At 37.4% G+C, this 18,719-nt stretch overlaps 1 protein-coding gene across 1 annotated transcript in view; it reads left to right on the forward strand.

The window, feature by feature from the left end:
• Positions 1–18,719, forward strand: part of MCTP1 (multiple C2 and transmembrane domain containing 1) — a gene marked incomplete at its 5' end in the record, with an annotated part of 127,576 nt that overhangs the window by 21,594 nt on the left and 87,263 nt on the right. Inside the window, 5 exons of the mRNA XM_032213866.1 lie at positions 544–649; positions 7,600–7,742; positions 8,129–8,208; positions 9,208–9,316; positions 17,356–17,394. Of these exons, the coding sequence (XP_032069757.1) occupies positions 544–649; positions 7,600–7,742; positions 8,129–8,208; positions 9,208–9,316; positions 17,356–17,394 (477 nt within the window). The remainder of the gene's footprint in view (positions 1–543; positions 650–7,599; positions 7,743–8,128; positions 8,209–9,207; positions 9,317–17,355; positions 17,395–18,719) is intronic.

Here is an 18,719-nt window from a genome sequence, read left to right on the forward strand (position 1 = left end):
GAAAAATCGAAATCCAATTAGGCAGTAACTTTATTTAGACAACTGCATTTTGCAAAATTATTGAGATCTTTCTAGTATCAAGAAATTTGATAAAGACATGATGGTTATAAAAGTGCATGCAAAAAATGTATTAATGACAAACTTCTGTTAACATTGCTTATTAAACTATATAAATGGGTGGTTCCTAGACTTTTTGTTTTACCTGTTTAAGTTTTTTATTTCTATTTTGTTGATCATTGTTTTATCAAAACAGGAAAAGTAAATTGTAGATCAAACTGTTACCTATAAAATACAATTGATCTTTTCTGGGAAGATAATAATTTGCTTCCATCATTTTTATCTCAATTTTATATATGTACTGAAAATTCGTAATTTTTATAAATAGGAAGATAATTGTTAAAATCTATTACTGTCGGTCAATGATATTATTATGATATTATTATGTAGTTATGAGAATAAGGAATTCTAGTTTTCAAACAAAATAATTGAGAATATACTAAAACTGTTGTAAGGATATTTTAATATTTTCTTTATGCTTTTTAGAGATTTGGGACAAGTAATGTAGAATTACCACCTGCTGAACCAGGAATGTACCAGTTGGATATTACATTAAGACGAGGTACTAATTTAGCAGCTCGTGATCGAAGAGGTAAGAATATGCTTACAAATTGTTCTAATATAGTTAGCTTCCTAAAGACTGAGATGGGTCTGATAAATGGTAATACCGTTATTACATTACTTTATACATTTTGTAATGATAACTTTCACCTTAACATAAGGATTTTGTTTGTTTTAAATTATTTTTAAATTTTAAATTATTGTTTAGCAACTTATAAAATAGATGGCAAATAGTAAATTTGTATCAAACATATTTCTCTTATCTGTGTTTTCCAAATTTAATAAGTCAATATACTATTCCCCCCAGACCTTTTTCTGGCCCCAGAATATAAACACATATTTTTTAAAAAAATATGAGCAAAAGAATACATATTCACTCGCTGGCTTAGTCCTGGATTGGAAACCATGCATTGGTAATTCAAGATTGGACTGTGTAATCCCAGAATCTAAAAACACTGGAAAATGGAGTGGCTAAAGAAGAACCAGTATTGGTTGCTAGTTAGCTGTTGAGTATGTTCAAGTAATTGTTTTGTTTTGTGACTAGATGTATGCACACTTTTAATGATGTTGTGTTGGTATGTATTGTGTTGGAATATGTTATATTTTTATAGTTGAATATAGATCAGATTTGTGATAAATGGACATTAGAAACAGGATAGTTTACCATTGAAACAGTAATTAGATCACTGTGTGCTGTGCTGTGTCAGTTTAATACCAAGTGGTATCGGCAACACTGCGAGTCTTCAAATAGATCTAGGAAGAACAGAATCAAAGAGCCAAATCATGACCAGAATTTTTAGGCACCAATTGATTGGTCATTTAGAATTGAAAGTCAAGTATTTTTTTAAAAAAAGATTGCATTTGGCTTTTTTATTCTTAACTCTTAAAGCTGCTCTGATAAAATGGAAAATCCTTTAATGACATTGCAGTTTGATTTCATAGACACCATATGCACGTACAAACATTAGCTAATAAGCTAGTTTTTTTATGTTAACTGACATCTTTGACAAAAGCAGGCATCTCTCTTTGGTAGTTTTAATCCTATTTCACAGTCTAGCTTTATGCTTTGGGAATATATAATAATAAGCAATTCAATGAGATACAGTAATCTACTTACACTAACAAGTTTAACATATTTTAAATCACCTTATTTACTTTACAGTAGATATCTATCTCAGATATTTTCACAGTTGACCTAGACCCGGGTGGCGAACCTATGGCACACGTGCCACAGGAAGGATGTGGAGCCATTTGTCAAGGCACGTGAAGTGTTTCCCTATCAGCTGGCCAGCACACATATGTGCGCTGGCCAGCTTAGTTCAGCCTTTTTTAAAGCCATTTTTCGTCCTCCCCAGGCTCCAAAGGAAACAGCTCCCCTCCCCCGGAGGCCATCTGGAGCACAAAAAACCGCCCCTTCGGACTTCCAGTTTGCTCGTAGGGCCAGTTTAAGCCCTCCGAAGCCCTCAGGGGCCTTGCAGAGGCTTCCCTAAAGACTCTGGAGGACGAAAAATGACTCAACGGACAAACCGAAAGTCACTTAAACCGCCCCTACGAGCAAACCGGAAGTCTGTTCCTGAACTTCCGGTTTGCCCATAGGACCATTTTTTTTGCTCTCTGGAGACTTCAGGAAAGCTCGTGAAGCCCCGGGAGGGCCTCCGGGAGGGCGGAGGAGGCTGTTTTCGCCCTCCCCAGGCTCCTATAAAGCCTCTGGAGCCTGGGGAGGGTGAAAAAATGCAAAAAATGGGGGGAGCGCCTGTCACACACGCATGCGTGCTGGGGGGTGTCACACATTGCATTATGGGTGTGACATGCCCACACACCACCACCCCTGCGCTCCCCTTGCTTATGGCATGCAAGCCAAAAAAGGTTCTCCATTGCTGACCTATGACCTAGACTAAATGGAATTTGAAAATCTTTGCTTTGTGAATTCTAAAAGGGTTTGGCTTTCAAACAGTGTTTGAAACTAACTATGGATGTGACAATATTGTAATATAATAAATGTTTGCTAAGGTTAGTTTTCTATTTTTTTGGGCTTGTGTTTATGTGGACAGCATGTTTGCAGAAATGAAGGGTTTCACTGGTTTACTTGTGCCTATTGGTTAAATCTGTTGGATTTGGTTAAAGGTGAAGATCAGGTCTTGGAAAAGATGTGTTTTCATTAATCTGTAGGCTGCTTAATAAGACTCTTATTTAAAAAGTTGATTCACCATTTCTGAACACTGCATGTTCTGTTACAAACAGCCATTTAAGATGTAGAGAAGAGGTCAAAGATAGGTCTTCTAGAGGAGACATGACTTCCCTAGATACTATTTCCCAGCTTATTTGGTCCCTACTTAAGAAATCTCTAATGTCACATCTTTAACATTAATATTAATTGTGTTTATCATTAATCTTTGGAATTGTGTTTAATTTTGCTTGCCACATTGAGTGATCATCTGAGCAGAAATATGTGAATTTAAATGAAATATATAAATTATGTGAAATGCAAATAACTCCCTGCTTTATTAGGTAATTACTTTTGCATGACTGTTTTAATACTTGACTCCTTTCAGCTGAATTATGAGATTGACTATTCATGTGTTCTGTTTATTGACTGACCGACTGAAAATTGTATTTAATTCACTTTAGTTACTGAGTGATCACTTTGTGTGCAACATTTTATAGAATACAAGAAAGATGCTGCAGATGAAGATGAAAATTTCTTTTTCTATTTTCTTTTTCTGTACTTTTTTATTTTTCCTTTTATAAAACTGTTTTTTTTAATTCTGTAGGTGTGTTCATTTTACTTATATAATATATTTAATAAAATTGATAAAAAAGAGGGATAATTGTGACTTCATAAAGGTACAATCAAAAATTCACTACATGGGGAAAAACTGGAACATGAAGTGTAAAATTTATCAAGACTCATAATTAGCATTTTTGCGTTCTTTTGAAGTTTCTCAATGTCATTGGATCAAAGTTTATACAAATGAAAAGTCATATTATATATATTATAATAAATAAGTCATCCCAGCAAGATTATTCTGCACGTTATGTGATAAATTATGAATCAGCACTCTTAATTCACCCAATTCTAGTGAATAACATTTGCTGTTTTAATGTACAGTCTGGTGAATTGGTTGTCAGAGAGGATCATATCATTATGAAGAATCTAAAATTTTGCCCAGGAACATTGTCAGAACAATAGTTCTGAGAATCATAAACTATTCCATGAGTACTGTATATAAAAATTTAGAATTAGTAATAGAAGAAATTGAGAACATTATGGCAATATTATTCATTAGGTAAGATTAATAATCAATAGCATATTTCTCTTGAAAAATGAACTCTACAACAAAATGCTATAAAGACCATTTTAAAACATAGACTAGAAAGTAAGTTTACAAACTAGTGAATATTTTAACTCTGTAAAAAGGGTACCGTATATACTCGAGTATAAGCCGAGTTTTTCAGCCCACTTTTTGGGCTGAAAAAAGCCGGCTCGGCTTATACTCGAGTCTACAACTGGATCCGGCAGTGCTGTTGCCTGTTGGAGGAGGAGGGGATTCCTTCCTGCGAGACCCCGTCCAGAAAAATGCGGGGAGCGGTAGCGGAGCCCCGGGGCTGCTTCTGCTCCATCCGCTGGATTGTTTCCTCGCCTGCCCGCCCGCCCGCCCGCCCGCTCATTCATTCCGTTTCCTAGCCTGCCTGGCCACTCATTCATTCCGTTTCCCTCCCCTGCCTGTCCTCGTTCATTACATTTCCTAGCCTGCCTGGCCACTTATTCGTTTCGTTTCCCTCCCCTGCCTGCCCCCTCGTTCATTCCATTTGCTAGCCTGCCTGGCCACTTATTCGTTCCGTTTCCCTCCCCTGCCTGCCCCCTCGTTCATTCCATTTGCTAGCCTGCCTGGCCACTTATTCGTTTCATTTCCCTCCCCTGCCTGCCCCCTCGTTCATTCCATTTCCTAGCCTGCCTGGCCACTTATTCGTTTCGTTTCCCTCCCCTGCCTGCCCCCTCGTTCATTCCATTTGCTAGCCTGCCTGGCCACTTATTCGTTCCGTTTCCCTCCCCTGCCTGCCCCCTCGTTCATTCCATTTGCTAGCCTGCCTGGCCACTTATTCGTTCCGTTTCCCTCCCCTGCCTGCCCCCTCGTTCATTCGATTTGCTAGCCTGCCTGGCCACTTATTCGTTCCGTTTCCCTCCCCTGCCTGCCCCCTCGTTCATTCCATTTCCTAGCCTGCCAGGGGAAGGATACTATGAAATCCCCAAATCTCCCCACTCCAGGGGTAGGATACTGCAAAATCCCCAATTCCTCCCCACTACAGGGGTAGGATACTATGAAATCCCCAAATCCTCCCCACTCCAGGGGAAGGATACTATGAAATCTACATTCCCCCCCCATTCCAGGGGAAGGATACTATGAAATCCCCCAAATCCTCCCCACTCCAGGGGAAGGATACTATGAAATCTACATTCCCTCCCCACTCCAGGGGAAGGATACTATGAAATCCCCCAAATCCTCCCCACTCCAGGGGTAGGATACTATGAAATCCACATTCCCTCCCCACTCCAGGGGAAGGATACTATGAAATCCCCCAAATCCTCCCCACTCCAGGGGTAGGATACTCTGAAATCCACATTTCCCCCCCCCCTCCAGGGGTAGGATACTGCAAAATCCCCAATTCCTCCCCACTCCAGGGGAAGGATACTATGAAATCCCCAATTCCTCCCCACTCCAGGGGAGGAAATAAATATTCAAAAACATTATTGGTATCTATTTTTATTTTTGAAATTTACCGGTAGCTGCTGCATTTCCCATCCTAGGCTTATACTCGAGTCAATAACTTTTCCAGGTTTTTGTGGTAAAATTAGGTGCCTCGGCTTATATTCGGGTCGGCCTATACTCGAGTATATACGGTAGATTTCTTGTTGTGCAAACTTAACTTTATATAAAATTTATTTCAACAATTCAGCAAGATAGTGGTCATATAATTATATCTTGAACAGAAATGATGTAGTCTAAATAGTTTCTCAAAATAATGGACCTGTTAATTTGTGTGTGTGTGTTTCATGGAAATTGATAAGTAAGGTTGCAGAACTTATGTGGATTCCTATGTATTGCAGAAAAGGTTCAGTAAATGTATGCCATCAGAGGAAGTGTAAGAATGGTATAGGAAAAGCTGGAAAAAAGGAGCTAGTGCTGTTTATTGCTTCATAATTCTTGTTCTATAAGAAGCTGTTTATTGCTTCTTATAGAACAAGAATTATCCCCATTATTTATCTTATTCATTGTATCGTGTGATTTGACACATGACACATACAATAAATAATATTGCTGTAAATAATACTGTGGTGTTAAATCAAGGATTACCTGGTTGCAACCTAATCCATTCTCCTGGATTTGCACAAGGCTTTCTGTCACTCTGATTAACATTCCTCCTTCATTCTTAAAATAAAATGCTATTCTTCCAGCAATTTGTAAATATATCAATCATGGTATATTTCATCTTATCCTGAATAATTCTTGCTAATGTGTTTAATCTATGATCTATGGACAGCTGTTAACAGGATTGACTACAGGATTGCTGTTTTATAAGCCCATGATTTGTGTAGGTTTGTAACTGAGCATCAAAAGAAAGAATTTTGCTGTCATACTGCCACCATGTGCTCAGCAAGGACTGTTGCTGTTACAGTTGCTTTCAGGGATTTTTTTAATAGTGAGACTAAAAAATACTTAAAAATATTTTTAAATAAAGTAACAATTGCCATATTAGAATATAGGATAAAAAAGCCTTAAATATTTCAGTTAATATTAGAAGTCTGCTTGAAATATTGTTTACTCAGACAGCTGACTTGGCATGTTTGCATTTTGAATTAAAATGGAAATGAATGAAATATGTTAAACACAGGTTATATTTGTTATGGGCAACTTACTCAACTTTATATTTTCATGGCATGATACTTTTAATGGTAAATATTGATTAAATCACATCAGTAAAATTTTGTTTCTAAATTTCATTTACCTTCTAAATAATGCATGCAAATATATGTCTATACACTTTTTGCTCACATTTTATTGCAGAATTTAATGTTATAATTGGCTATTTAAATTCTGAATCTAGATTGAATATTCTAAAGAGTATGTGGAGATACGTTTCATATTATTCAGAGAGGGGGGATAATTTGATAGATGGTGTATAAACACAAAGGTTTAGAACAATGTAGAACAAATTCAGATATTAAACTACTGCTTCCTTGTTTTTTGTATTGCTTTATTGACCTCAAATATTTTGTTTGTTTCTGTTGTGAAAAGTTTAGAATCTTTTAGTTATTGAGAAAGAGATTAATAAAGGATATTTCCAATATTTATCAAAATAGAGCATTAATCTGAATTTTACTTTGTTTTTACTTAACCTGATTATACACAGGAAGAAAATTTTGCCTTGTTATTGCCTGATGAAATATTACAAAAATATAAATTGTATTTATGCAATGATTTTTAATAACTGAAAATGCATTCCATGTTGCTTTTATTCACAGTAATGTGCAATATGTATGCAGTGCTTACTGTAAAGTAAAGTAGAAATAAACACTTTACAACCAGGAACAATTATTTAATATAAAACAGAAGATATTTTATTCTAGGAATTACATGTTTTGCTTTAAGAATTAATTATGAGTTTATTCTCTTTTTCAGGAGTATTTTTAAGTGCTAATTTTAAAGAAACTATACAAAAGCACTGATGAAGTTTCATGATATCCACCATATAGAGTACCTATTACATAAAAAAGCAAGGAAAATAAATAATAAATAAATAATATATTGAATTTCAAAGAAAATAAATGTATAGAATTGATCCAATCTCATTCTTATTTTAATCTTTTAAAAATATTTGTTACTCAAGTCATCTAAAAAGAGAAAACTAGCTGCTTATTCTTGTTTTTATGAGCTCCCAAGAATACCTAGTTTTTATATATGACCTTAACTTTTGCTTCAGGAACAAGTGATCCATATGTCAAATTTAAACTTGGCGGAAAAGAAATCTTTAGAAGTAAAACAATCAGTAAGAATCTTAATCCTGTATGGGAGGAAAGAACTTCCATTCTTATTGAACACTTAAGGGAACAATTATATATAAAGGTAAGCCGCATCCAGTTCTTAAAAATAGCAATAATGGTATATCTTACTGATCTCTTAGCTTAGTCTTGTTACAAAAATATTGTTAAAAGACACAATACAACATCCTTATTAAAATTGCAACAGTCATCAAAATATTCCAGTATACAATAAAATAAAGTCTTCATAACTTTGATTAATGTTTGGGAAATTATGCCAGAGAAAGAAAAAGAAATAGTAAAATTGAACTTTAAAGGTGTATTTTATAAAAATGAGTACATAAATCTTGAGACCAATTAATTTGCAGTATCATCTAGTAATTGCATGCCTCATGTATCTATTTGTGTTAACATTGGCTTGTTTAATTTAAGAAATTGTTTTTATTAATAAGTGTTGTTTGTTCATCTTAGGTTTTTGATTATGATTTTGGACTTCAAGATGATTTCATGGGGTCAGCTTTTTTGGACCTGAATTCCCTAGAACAAAATAGGTATCGTTTTATAAAACTCAATGAATTTCATGAGGCATTTTTTTCTATTTCAATGTGACTAGAGATACTGAGAAAAAAAAGAACAACAACCTGAATGCTATACTACCAATACTAGTTAAATTAAAAGTACTAGAGTTGAATTATCACAAATTTATGAAAAGAGAACTAGGAACTCTTGCCTTACTTTTCCCTCCTCATCTAGTTTTCTTTCAGTTTTACATCTTTAAAACTACTTTGGGAGCATTTCAGACTGGAAGGGTATAGTGTTTGAATTTAGATGATCAGTTATAGTGAGGTCTCCATATTTGTGGTGGTAAGTGTCCACCATATTCTCATCCAAATGGCCCCAGATACTTTCTACATATGTCTGAACACTTTGTGAGATAGAAGAAACAGGCAATAGAAGAAACAGGGGTGTTGAAGTGGAGGGTAGTCCCTTAACTTGGAACAAACAAGACTTGGAGTTGAGAAGGACCAAGTTGGGAATGGCTTGGATCATGATGGGTCCTTGGCTAATGACCAGTAGAATTCAATTAATGACAGCAAAAGGATTGCTGGGATTGCATTGTTAAGCATGATGTCGTATTTTGACCACATCACTTAGTGATAGAAATTCTGTTACTAGTTGCCATTGTAACTCAAGAACTACCTATTTACATTGATTTTACTAAATATTGAAAGTTTGGGTAAGGAAAAATATCCAAACTTTCAAGTATTTAGTAAACGTTTGTACAGACCCAAAAGTTTTTTTATCTAGGATAGGGTGAACATTGTATTCCTGTCATTTTAAGATGTCAGACAGTCCTTGATATATATTAAGAGCTTTATTCATAAGTTTACATAAATCCTTGTTCTTGCTTTACATTCCTCATTGTTTATTTAGTGAAGGTGACAGAAAGGAAAACATAACTCATGACTTCTTAAACCCTTTGGCCTGGGGTAGGCAGTCTAGAGCATCAATTTTAGTGTTTTCATTTTTGTATTGACTTGTTTTTCTAGGCCTATTGATGTTACATTGAGTCTGAAGGACTCACATTATCCTGACCAAGATCTTGGGACTATACTGTTAACTGTGTTGCTCACCCCAAAAGAACAGCAGAGGGAAGGGGTAAGTGTATGCTAAATAAGTCATATAAGCAAAACTTCAAGTTTCTGATTGGCCTATAAATACCTGGACTTGTATCTGTCAGAGATGCTAATTAAAAGAGAGTACATTTTTTCCAAGTATGTATATAAATGAATGTATACAATTGAACATCACATTCTAAACATTTACAGCTAGGGATGAGCTTTTGTGATGGATTTGATTATAATATAATTGTAATGAGATAGAACAGAATATATAATTAATATAGAATATATTTCATACAAAGAAAGTCAAATTTAGGACTTTGTTTTCAAGATCAACTTATAGTGAACCTTGCCATTAAGCAAACAGTGAACAATTTCAGAAGAAGAATGAAATGCCTCACCATTTTTTTAAAACCGAGGCCAAAAAAGAGGCCAGAAGCAAGGAATTGTTTATTAAGAATTGGTAATAACCTAATCACATGCTTTGAATAAAAATAAAACAAATTTTCCTTGTTCAAGTATTCACAAGTAAATATCTTTAAACTGGTATGTCAGAAAAAACATTATTTGGAAATATGAGTCCAACTATCTCTTCCTAGGTAACATTATTCAATATTTTTATTACTTCTCCTCTAGGAGAGAGAACCAGCAAAAGTCTGAGGCACAGCCCTGAAAAATTTCCAAAAGTTGTTATCAAATTAAAATCTGTAATATGACAGAATGAGGGGAAGTTATTAAATGCTATATGTAACTGAGTTACATTTAAATGGAATCAGATTTCTACTTTGCCTTACCCACAGCTTTTTCTAATGAGGCATGCACAGCCCGTCAGCAAGATTCAAAGCAATTCTGTCTATTCTGTTTCACTCCCACAATCCTCAAGGTACAGGATCAATTAAGCTGAGAGATAGTGACCAGCTCAAAGTCGCCTACTGAGGCTATGTACTTGAATGTGGACATCCTAATCATAATTCAATATCCTAACTTCTGTACCATTTTATCACTCTCACAATTGTGCAGAATTTTAGAAGAGAAAAAATGGTTATGGAATGTCATCCTTTGTTATCTGTGAAAAATTAGTAGATAGCTGCCATTGTATATTTTAAATAATTCTACTTTTTAAATTAGTTTTTTTGTTGCAGTAATTTGGAAAAATTACAGTATGGAAGAATTTTCATCAGATATTTATTCTATAAGTTGTCAAAACAAATTATATTTTAATTACCTCATACCAACCATCCAGTCATACTGTAATGGTAACTTGAAAAGTATCAGAGATTGGATAAAAATATTGAATTAAATTGTGAGTTTGTAGTGCTTCAAAACATATGTGCAATGGAAAGGCATCTCATAATAAGTTTTTGTCATGTATAGTATATGCTTTTAATAACATACATCTCATAATAAATGTAAATGCCTAGTAGCCAATGCATGGTTACCTGAGACATAAAGAATCTTGATATAGACCATATTATGCAACATAATAGGGAACATATTATGGTTATATGCTAATTTATTATTGGGTTAAAAGTAGCTTTCATTATAAAAGGATTAATTAAAATTAATATTATGCTCTGTATAATGTGCACAGAGACCCATTGATTAAAATTAATTTAAGTGTAAGTATTCATGAATTAATGAAAGTTCAAATGGAACTTCAAATCCATCTTAACAACCACATGTTTTAAGTATTTTGGAAAATTGCAATATCAAGAACATGTTATAGAACATGTTTTTAATGATATGTCTCTGGTCATAGAAGCAAAAGAGTAAAGTATTTTCAATTAAAGGGAATGGAATTGAATTGTTGACATGTTAGATTAGGAATTGTTAATGATGGAGTTTTAATGAGTGCTAAAAAGGACAGCAGAAACATTCTATTTGGCTAATAGTAGTTGAAAAAAACTATTTTCTGTTTGCTCTACATCAGTTCAAACTTCTCATAGTTTAAAGAGGTGACATGCTTTCAAAATGTTTTTAATTTATTTTAAGGATTAAAACATAATTTAAAACTTTTCTATATGGGGGTAGATGCTTAGATTCTTCATATTGTCTCCATGATTCACACGCATCATAACAACATGCAATCTTCTGGAATTTACAGAATTTATTGATGGGAACATTTCTTCATAGCATAGATACGCAACACTTGTTGAATCTCTTCAGTTTTTCAATTTCTGCAATGAATATATGTAGCATATTCATTCTCACAGCTGCTTCATTCATGTTCCCAATTCGTTAAAACAAGGTTTCACTGGCATTTTTCAAGCATGAGCAATTTTTGGTCAAAGGCTACAAGCCCTTGTACAGGTAGTTCTTGCTTAACGTTCACCCAGTACTTGTACTGTGTTTCCCCGAAAATAAGACAGTCTTATTTTCTTTTGACCCTCCAAATGTTGCTTGGGCCTAATTATTGGGGGGGGGAGGCTTATTGGTTTGGGGTTGCCTGGTGGCTGCTCTCTTGCGAGCGGGTATCAGGGGTAAACGGCTGTGTTGCAGCAGCGTAACACAGCAGCCATGAGGTGACTACGCTCATGAGGAGCCGCCCGACAACCCCCCTTTCCAGCTGGACAGAATGCCACTCACCGACCCAGTAATATCCCAAAGGCACTAAGCTGTGTGGCGCTCTGCCCGGCTGGAAAGGGAGGTTGCGCGAGCACCTGTTCTGCCCCAGCTTGCGTGCTTCCCAGCCTCACCATGCCTTGGCCCAACTCTCCCTGCATAACCGGCTCCAAACTCCGGAGATCCACTGCTGAGTTTTCCGGCAGCGGCTGCTCTGGGACTATGTTCTATGGTTGTGGGCTGGCTGTTGGAAGACTCTGGTGGCACCATGCAGATTAGCGCCTTTGGGATATTACTGAGTCGATGAGTGGCATTCTGCCCGGCTGGAAAGGGGGGTTGCCGGGCAGCTGCTCATGAGAGCAGCCGCCTGGCAACCCCCCAGTCCAGCTGGGCACAGCGCCACTCACCAACCTAGCGGTATCCCGAAGGTAGCAAGCAATGTGAGCGGCTTTGAATCCCTCCCCTGACTCCTGTGGCTTGGCGCCTTCGGGATATCGCTAGGTTGGTGAGTAGTGCTCTTCCTGGCTGCAGGGGGGGGTTGTCCAGGGGGCTTATTAGGGGATGGTGTATATTTTTGCCCACAAGAAAATATGGCATGGTTTTATTATCAGGACATGTCAAAGTTTCGGGGAAACACGGTAGTTGTAGCCGAGTAGTGTTCTGACCCAGCCCACATAAGCAATAAGAAACCACTTACTCACGAGTAAACCAGATGTTGCATAAACAACCCCAAAAGTAATTAGTCACAAATGAAAGTGTTTTCCTCTTCTGAAATAGGGCAAGAATAGTCTTTGTTTACATGAGAACTCAAGATAGAAAGTACTTTCAATGATTAAACCAAGCAGAAACAGTCCTACTAGTTGAGGCAAATTCACTCCCTGTTATTTCCCAGCAGGGAGATTCAGTTGGAACCTCAAATACAGAGCAATTAGGCCCAACCAACCTGATTCTGGCAAAGAAATCCGGCTTATTGCCTTCAATTGTTCTGCTCTCCTTTCTACACATATGCGTATCTGGAATGGGCCACATCCAGGAGTAAAATCCAGCAAGTTATGACAGGTTCTGGAGAACCAGTCGTGGAAATTTTGGGTAGTTCAGAGAACTGGCAAATGCCACCTCTGACTGGCCCGAGAGTGGGGTGGGGATGGAGATTTTGCAGTACCCTTCCTCTGCCACGCCTACCAAGCCATGCCAATCATACCATGCCACACCCACCAAACCAGTAGTAAAAAAATTGAATTTCAGCACTGGCTACATCTGTTCCTCCCCATTCAGGTCAGGCCCCAAAGACAGCTGCCTATCCACCAAGAAGTGGCCAGGAGACTCTGACTCTGGCTCTGCCTCTGATTCTGCTTCCTCATCAGAACCTTTCAAAGAACTGGCCCAGGCTCCCCCATCTCCTCGTCTGACTCTGCTGCTAGCTTTGTTGGCAGCCGATGGGCCACAATAGGTAGTGCCCGTGTGGTCACATGTTCATGATTCAGAGGCCTTGCAACCTGCTCCATTGGTAGGCTCATAATTATGATTTTGCAATATCTTGCAGCACATGATTGCATTTGTAACCTTAACTGCAGCTGCCAATATGCAAAGTCAAAGGAAAACTAGCAGGAGGTTGCAAATGATGATTAAGTGATCCTGAGATGCTGTGACCATGTTAGATTTGTGTAATGACCGCAACTGCAACTGCTGGAAGTGCTGTCATAAGTCAGTACAGTCACATGACACTTTGTGATCACATTGCTTCATAGTAGAGTTCCCAATCCCAATTACAATCTGTGAGTGAGGACTACCTGTATGTGTTTCTTTGTTAACTTTTTTTCTATGGCTCTGAAGATACCATTGTGCTGTACTAAATTTTGCATTCTTGGGAGGACACAGCTATTGCTTTTCTTGCATTGAGAGAGGACTTATAATAAACATTTGTAAGCACCAATATAATTCCTCTTTTTGCCTATGAATTTTCCTTTGGAGGCAAAAAGTGGTAGGAGATGCTGAGCGTATAATCGGTTTCGTCATGTGTTTCACCAACCCTCCTAAGATCAGGGAGAAGCTTTGGTAGAGGTAAATCTGGTGTTGTAAAGGCCTAACAAAGAAATGCAGGGAGCAACCAATTGTACTTTGCTCCTATGACTTTGACTTAGTGTCTCCTTCACTCAGCCCTCAAACATCCAGATAACAGACAAGGTAACAACTAAAGACATAATTGCAGAGGAATTTAAGATTAATCTGTGAGAAAACTAGATCAGACAAGGACTATCAAGGTCAAATATAAGTTTGGTTCATTTAGTGCAGCTAGAACAATGTGATTGTGATAACCTTTTCTCAGTTTCTTCTGTGAAGATTTCCTTTTTATTCCGGCTTTAAATTCTGATGACTTTGTGTTTGGATAACATTCTCTTTCTGCTTGTTCTTATATACTATGCATTTGTCTGATCAAAATGTTACAGTTTCAGAATGGATTTATGATTTTGAAGTAAAGTCTATTGTTCTAATTGCCCACAAATACAAATACTTGTTGCAAGACCAGAATATTGCTTTTCTTCATCCAACGCTTCTTCATCCAACATTTGAAAAGTGACTAAGGGCTTTTGGTGCATCGCTATTTCTTTGACAATTCCCTGGATTCCTCAATTTTGTTGTTGGAACAAGGAAAAAAACTTTTTAAATCAACAACATTTGATAAATTTGCTAAAGCAAACATCCCACCAAAATCTATGACCAAGATTACCATATTTTTCAGAGTATAAGACGCACCAAGGTTTTGAAGAGGCAAATAAAAAAAGTAGGTAGGTAGGTAGGTAGGTAGAGGGATAGAGAGGGAGAGAAAGAGAGAAATAGGTAGGTAGGTAGGGAGAGAGAGAGAGAGAGTAGTTAGGTAGGTAGGTAGATAAAGGGATACAGAGAGAGAGAGAGAAATATAGAGAGTGTCGGTAGGTAGAGGGATAGAGAGAGAAATAGAGAGAGAGAGAAATAGTCGATAGGTAGAGAGAGAGGGTAGGTAGGTAGGTAGGTAGGTAAAGGGAGAGAGATAGAAATACAGTAAGTAGGGAGAGAGAGAGTAGGTAGGTAGGAGAGGGATATAGAGAGAGAAATAGAGAGAGAGAGAAATAAATAGGTAGGGAGAGAGAGTAGGTAGGTAGATAAAGGGAAAGAGAGAGAAATACAGTAGGTAGGGAGGGAGAGAGAGAATAGGTAGGTAGAGGGATAGAGAGAAATAGATAGATATAGAAATACAATAGGTAGGTAGGAAGAGAGAGTGTGTAGGTAGGTGGTAGGTAGATAGAGGGATAGAGAGAGAGAAATAGAGAGATACAGTAGATAGGTAGGTGTTTCTGCTGGCACAGCACTTGATCAATGTCTCATCAATCAGTTAAAGAGCTTTTGGAAAGGAAAAAAAAGTTTTTGCACTCTACAAACCTCCCCAAAACAGCCTGGTTTTTTTTTCCAAAAAAAAAAGTATGAATAGCCTTGCAGAGTGCTCCGGGGGGGGGGGGGAGAGAAACGAGCAAAAAACGGGCCCATTTTTTGTCAAAAAAAATTCCATGCATAGCCTTATGGAGGCTTATAGAGTGCTGCTGGGGGCTGGGGGGGGGGACATCCCATTTTTGCTCATTTCTGCCCTCCCCAGCCCCCAGGAGCTCTCTGAAAGCCTCCTTAAGGCTATGCACGGCCATTTTGGTGAAGGGGCGGGGCTTCGGGAGGCAAAAAATGCTGTATTTGATGTATAAGACGCACGCAGCTATTCAGCCTCTTTTTTGAGGAAAGAAGGTGCATCTTATACTCCAAAAAATACAGTAAATAAGAAAACAAAAGGACCTCTACTGCAAGTACGGAGCCCTGTATTTATGGATCTTTTACCCTGCCGGTTTCGTCAATCTTCAATCCTGCCTTCAATTCTGTTTTCCATTCAGATTTGGGTCTCAGTTTTAAAGGAAGAAATCAGTAATTGAAGTACACCAAGATCTTTTTCTCTATACCAGAAACAAAGCTCTTCTTTTCCTCCATGTCAGGATTTTAGTGATAAAAGGAAATTTCATTATGTTGATCCTGCTTTTGGCAAATGGCCGTCCCTAGTTTCTCTTGGTTCCCTGACCTATTGTTAAGTGTGGCTTTCTCCCAGGGCTGAACATTGTCCTACACATCAAGCCTTTATTGGTCTTGATTAATGCACACTGGCTCACTGGAGTAGCCCTTTATACTGTATTACTAAAAAAATGCAGGTTCAGATATCAGCTCTGATTTATACTTGTTCTTCATGCAGGTGTCATGACTATAATCTTAACTACAGTTATTATTCATAAAGAAAAACTCCCTAAATCAAGAGACTCCTGTAGTATCACTTTTATATATCTCTTTGAACTTGGGATGTTTTTCAGTGCAGTTTTTCACATCTGAACTCCACTATGTGTATAGCTTTGGCTGAGATCATTCTCCACTATCAGGGAATCAATCTTCTATCTTCAGATGCTCTTCAACAACCTTCCAACTGCTCTACATTTTGGGATACTACTTAGGGAACCTAGTTGATAAGGTGCATAGCAGCATATCATCAAAGTGAAACTCTTAGTACTTTGGACCTTTGAAAAGCAATGCCAGAGTGGTTTGTTACATTCACAAAAAAAGATGATACCAAGTCTCCGGTTTTTATGCCTCCACTGAAATTTTCTTATTGTAAATGCATGTCAAAAGACAGCTTTGTCCATGAAGCCTTTCAGGCTTGACTATTAAATTAGTGTTAAGGCATTTTTTTAAAAAAAAAATCCTTTAAAAAAAATTAAGCATAAGACAATAGTGCCTGAATTTTTTTAAATTGTTTTTTAAATAATCAAATTCAAGTAAACACTCTGATTACTTAATAAACAAATAGCAATAATACTTAGACTTATATACTGCTTCAAAGTGTTTTACAGCAATCTTTAAGTGGTTTACAGAGTCAGCATATTGCCCATCAATCTGGGTCCTCATTTTACTGACCTTGGAATGATAGAAGTCTGAGTCAACCTTGAGTTGGTCAAGATTGAGGGAATTGAACTCCTGGCAATGTGAACAGAGTTAGCCTGCAATACTGCTTTCTAACCACTGCGCCATCATAACTCATACTTGTTCAAAATTGATCTTTCCTTGTATGTGGATGCCTATCATAAGTACTTGTTATATTAGAGGTTTCTCGGTCATATTGCTGAGTGAGGTCTTCAATTTCTATATATCTTGTGTTCTGTGAAAGAGTAGCATGAACTAGGATGCTCCTACTTCCAGATAATTTTCATTTCTTGTTCTTTTTGAGATCTTCACTACATCTTCAGGTTATCATATGCAATTTCTATTCTTCATTAAATAATAGGACCTTAAATCGTAATTGTGTTTCAATGTGAATGTTTGTGGCTGTTTGATTTCTGTCTTTAATTGTTTAAAATTTGTCTGATGTTTTGTCATGTGCATTACTCATTTAGAAGGCAGTTGGCCTTTCTATATGAACAAGTAAAAGGTGATTAAAATGCTCTATTTTATTTGCAGACAATGCTAATGAGGAAGAGTTGGAAAAGAACAAGTAAGGTAATTCTTGGCATGTAGCCTTGAAATAACTGATATTTTATAATTTATCATGTTAAACTTCAGGTTGTGACATGTAGCTTATTATTTTATTCTCTGTTGTATAAACATGACAATGGAATGATCCTTTCTAATAGCTCTATAGAACTAAGTTGGTTCAGTAGTTAAGGCTAAAAACCAGACTAGAAAACACATGACTCTGAATTTTAGGATGAAAGCCAGATCAATGACTTTGGGCCAGTCACTCTTTCTTGGCCCAACAAACCTCACAGGATTGCTGTTGTGAGGAAAGTAAGAGGAGGAAGAGATAACTTAGAAAAATAATAAAGGCAGAAAATTAAATAAATAAATAAATGCATTCAGAATATTTGAATGCATATAAGTGTAGTTAAGACAGACAATAATAAGTGTAGTTAAGATAGACAATAATTGCTATTTTTGAACTATATAGACACATGAGGTTACATTCTAGAACCATGATGGGAAACCTATGGCTCATGTGCCACAGGTGGTACGCAGAGCCACATTTGGTGGCATGCCAGCTGTCAGCTCCACCAGGCATGTGTTTTTCACCCTTCCGGAGAACCAGGGGAGGCCATTTTCGCCCTCCCCAAGCTTTAGGAAAGCCTCCAGAGGCTGGAGAGGGCTAAAAACAGTCCCAACGGGCCAACTGGAAGTTTGTTCCTGAACTTCTGGTTGGATCGTTGGCGCCATTTTTCACTTTTCCAAGTCTCCAGAGGTTTTGCTGAAGCCTAGGGAGGGTGAAAATGGTCTCCCCTGGCCCCCCGAGGTCCCCTGAAAGCCAGAAATGGATTGTTTCCGAACATCCGGTTGGTCCACTGAGGCTGTTTTTTGCCCTCTCCAGGCTCTGGAGGCTTTCCTGAAGCCTGGGGAGGGCAAAAAATGGTCCAATGGGCCAACCAGAAGTTCAGATACGATTCATTTCCGGTTTCCGAAGGACCTCTGGGGGGCCGTGGAAAGTTGTTTTCGTCCTCCCCAGGCTTCAGGAAAGCCTCCAGAACCTGGGGAGGGGTCGTTGCGTGCATGTGTGTGTGTGTGGGGGGGAGATTGAGTGGGCACATGTGTGTGTGCAGTTTCAGTACACCCTAAGAAAAAGGTTCACCATCACTGTTCTAGAACATTTTGCTTTTGGAAATCATAAATTCCATGCTAAAAATAAGGAACAAGAATCTAAAACTGATGGTTGTTTATTATTATTTGGTACAAGATTATGTTGGAGTTCTTGTCTGTTAGCAATCTTATGTCACTTGATTCTGTTTTTGTATGTTCCTATGAATAATATAGCTTTTGCTTTTCTAGCTATAGAA

Source organism: Thamnophis elegans, chromosome 3, assembly GCF_009769535.1.
Source record: "Thamnophis elegans isolate rThaEle1 chromosome 3, rThaEle1.pri, whole genome shotgun sequence".
NCBI classification, from domain to species: Eukaryota; Metazoa; Chordata; class Lepidosauria; order Squamata; family Colubridae; genus Thamnophis; species Thamnophis elegans.